The 2841-nt window shown below is 37.7% G+C and overlaps 1 protein-coding gene across 1 annotated transcript; it reads right to left on the reverse strand.

Moving 5' to 3' along the window:
- Positions 1-1683: 1683 nt before the first annotated feature.
- Positions 1684-2631, reverse strand: LOC127561443 (olfactory receptor 2AP1-like). Its single transcript, XM_051996685.1, has one exon. The coding sequence runs from the start codon at positions 2629-2631 to the stop codon at positions 1684-1686; it is 948 nt and encodes a 315-aa protein (XP_051852645.1).
- Positions 2632-2841: the final 210 nt, after the last annotated feature.

Genomic DNA, 2841 nt, shown 5'->3' on the forward strand with positions numbered 1-2841 from the left:
ATCTGAATGACTTCTAAAACCTGTTTCCTATTAATCTCACCCAGCTTTAAGAAAAACAAAATAAAAAAGAAAAGACTCAGGAAATGAGTCCCCTTCCAATGAAAGACTTTTGTCATTCCAAGATAAATAAGGAGAAAAGGGGAATATATGTTTAAAAAATCCAAAAAATATTTCATTTGTGGATGGATTTCTCTAACACAGAGTTTTAAGGATATAGAAATCCCTTCCTATCAATTAACTGACATGCTCAGTACTAAAATGACGTGGGTGATGTTCAGTACCAAAATGACATGGTTGGTATTCGGCACCAAAATGACATGGGCGATATAGACAGCAGATGATGGTAGGCACCAAAAGTTGGGGTTCAGTCATGTGAAGAATTAACAATGACCATTCTCTTTGGGAAAAGGTGTATTTATTTAGGGAAATAGGTTACAGACAAAATGAAGGGATACAATAGACATCAGAAACAGTAAATATGAAATAGAGTTGAAAGAGCATATGAAAGACAAGTTCCTCAGTGGAACTCATAATTATCCAAAAGAAATGAAACACCTCATGAGGATGAGGAATGCCCTTAGCTGGCAGACTAAATCCTGAAAGGGACTTAGCACCCTAAAAGAGTTACTTAACTTTAAAGAGGAGAAGTAGGATTGAAAAGCATAGCGGACTTTGGGGGCAGAGCCAAGATGGCAGAGAGGAGATATGGCTTTTCATGAGCTTTCTCCAATGTCCCTCAAATTAACAGCAAATAAAGCCTCTGAACTGGTTTTAGAGTGACAGAACCCACAAATATTTGGAATGTAACAAATTTCCAGCAGAAGATAATTTGGAAAATCTTCAGAAAAAGTCTGTTTCAAACGGTCATGGAGGGAGGCAGGCTGAGTGCAGGAGAGAGCACAGGTACCTGAGCACAAGAAGTGCAGAGATCTAGGGTGGTGTGAGCTCTGCATGCTGGGAAATCTATAGCAGTGTTAGATACTCTGCTCTGTATTCAAACCAGTAGATCAGCAAATTAGATATAACACATCCAACACAAATGCAAAAGGCAAATAGTGAGCCTCTAAACCCAAAAATATCACTGGATCTGGCCACACCCATCCAGCATCAGAAGTTAGTCAGCACTGACCCAGTGCAGCCACTATCACATGTAGAGGAAGCTTGAAAAATCTCCCCTCTCCACTAAAAGCAAACCTTACCTTTGAAAAAGAATGACCAAAAAAGCAAAAAGAACTCTGACAATAGATACTTTTGTAGAAAAAGAAAAGAACAAATTTCAAACCCTGAAGAGACTAAAAGCAGATCTTTTCTAGATGGAGCCCCAAAGGGTGATATGAATTAGTACCCATCTCACAATGCTCTGTTGAAAGAATTCAAAAAGGACCTTAAAAGAGAGTTGGAAGAAAAGTGGGGAAAGGAAATGAGAACATTGCAAGAGGTTTTGGAAAAGGAAATATAGAAATTATCTGAAGAAAATTCCTTATAAAATAAATTTAATGAAATGTAAAAAGCATAAACTCTTCACAAAATAGACTTCACAAAATGGGGAAAGAAAACAACTCCTTGAAAAACAGCCTACTATTTTGAACACTGAAGAACAATTTCTGCAAAAGTCATACAAGAATATCTCTATTCTCTCGTTAATTTTCCTTTTTTTTTTAATGAAAACACCTCCAATTATTTTCACTTTATTGAGAAAAACTTCATCCTTCTGACCATATCTGTGAAAGCTCTTTTTACTTGCTGGTTCCTTAGGGTATAGATGAAAGGATTTAACAAAGGAGCAACTGAGGTATTCAGCACAGCTACTCCCTTATTAAAAGTTGCTGCTTCTTTCATAGACGGGTTAATATACATGAAAATGCAGCTACCATAGGAGAGAGAGACAACAATCATATGAGAAGAGCAGGTAGAAAAGGCCTTTTTCCTTTTCTGAGCAGAAGGGATTTTCATAATTGTCCTCATGATATATGCATAAGAGATCATTACTAATACTAATGTAAAGAGAAGAGTCACTACAGCTAAGACAAATTCAATCACCTCTATGAAGTGTGTGTCTGCACAGGCCAACTGGAGCAATATGGTATAGTCACAACAGTAATGGTTGATGATGTTGGATGCACAAAATGGCAACATTGTGGTCATGATATGCGGTCCAATAACAACCATGAAACCAGAGATCCAGGAGCTGAGGACCAGTTGGAGACAAAGCCTCTTGTTCATCAACATTGTATAATGCAAGGGCTTGCAGATGGCCACATAACGATCATAGGACATGGCAGCCAAAAGATAAAATTCTGTTGCTCCCAATAAAATGACAAAAAAATATTGAGTAAAACATCCAGCAAAGGAAATAGTCTTGTTCCCAGTTCCTATGTTCACTAGCATTTTGGGAACACAGACAGTTGTAAAGGAAATTTCCAAAAAGGAGAAGTTCCGCAGGAAGAAATACATGGGAGTCTGGAGGTGGGAATCCAGCAGGGTGAGAATAATGATGGTCAGATTTCCAAAGACACTTAAAAGATATGTTAGTAGTAGAAAAACAAAAAGAATAACTTGGGTCTCAGGGTCATTTGTCAATCCTACAAGAAAGAACTCTGTCACTGTGGTCTGGTTTCCCATCAACAGCATCTGCCAAAGCTAAGATGGAGAACAAGTGAGAAAGATCAGAATGAATTTATATATACCAAAGCTACAATGGAAAATTAAATCAAGGGATAGAGGGAGGGAGAAACAGGAAGCTTTTCTCAAGCATGATTATGGTCTAGGTATTATGCTAAGTGCTTTGCAGATATGTGATTCAATTCCCACAGCAACCAGAGAAGGTAAGTAGTATTATCC

Source organism: Antechinus flavipes, chromosome 4, assembly GCF_016432865.1.
Source record: "Antechinus flavipes isolate AdamAnt ecotype Samford, QLD, Australia chromosome 4, AdamAnt_v2, whole genome shotgun sequence".
Classification (NCBI taxonomy): domain Eukaryota; kingdom Metazoa; phylum Chordata; class Mammalia; order Dasyuromorphia; family Dasyuridae; genus Antechinus; species Antechinus flavipes.

Bases quoted from the DNA above. Each gene is read 5' to 3' on its own strand.
- LOC127561443 (XM_051996685.1), bottom strand. From the start codon at position 2,631: ATGCTGTTGATGGGAAACCAGACCACAGTGACAGAGTTCTTTCTTGTA.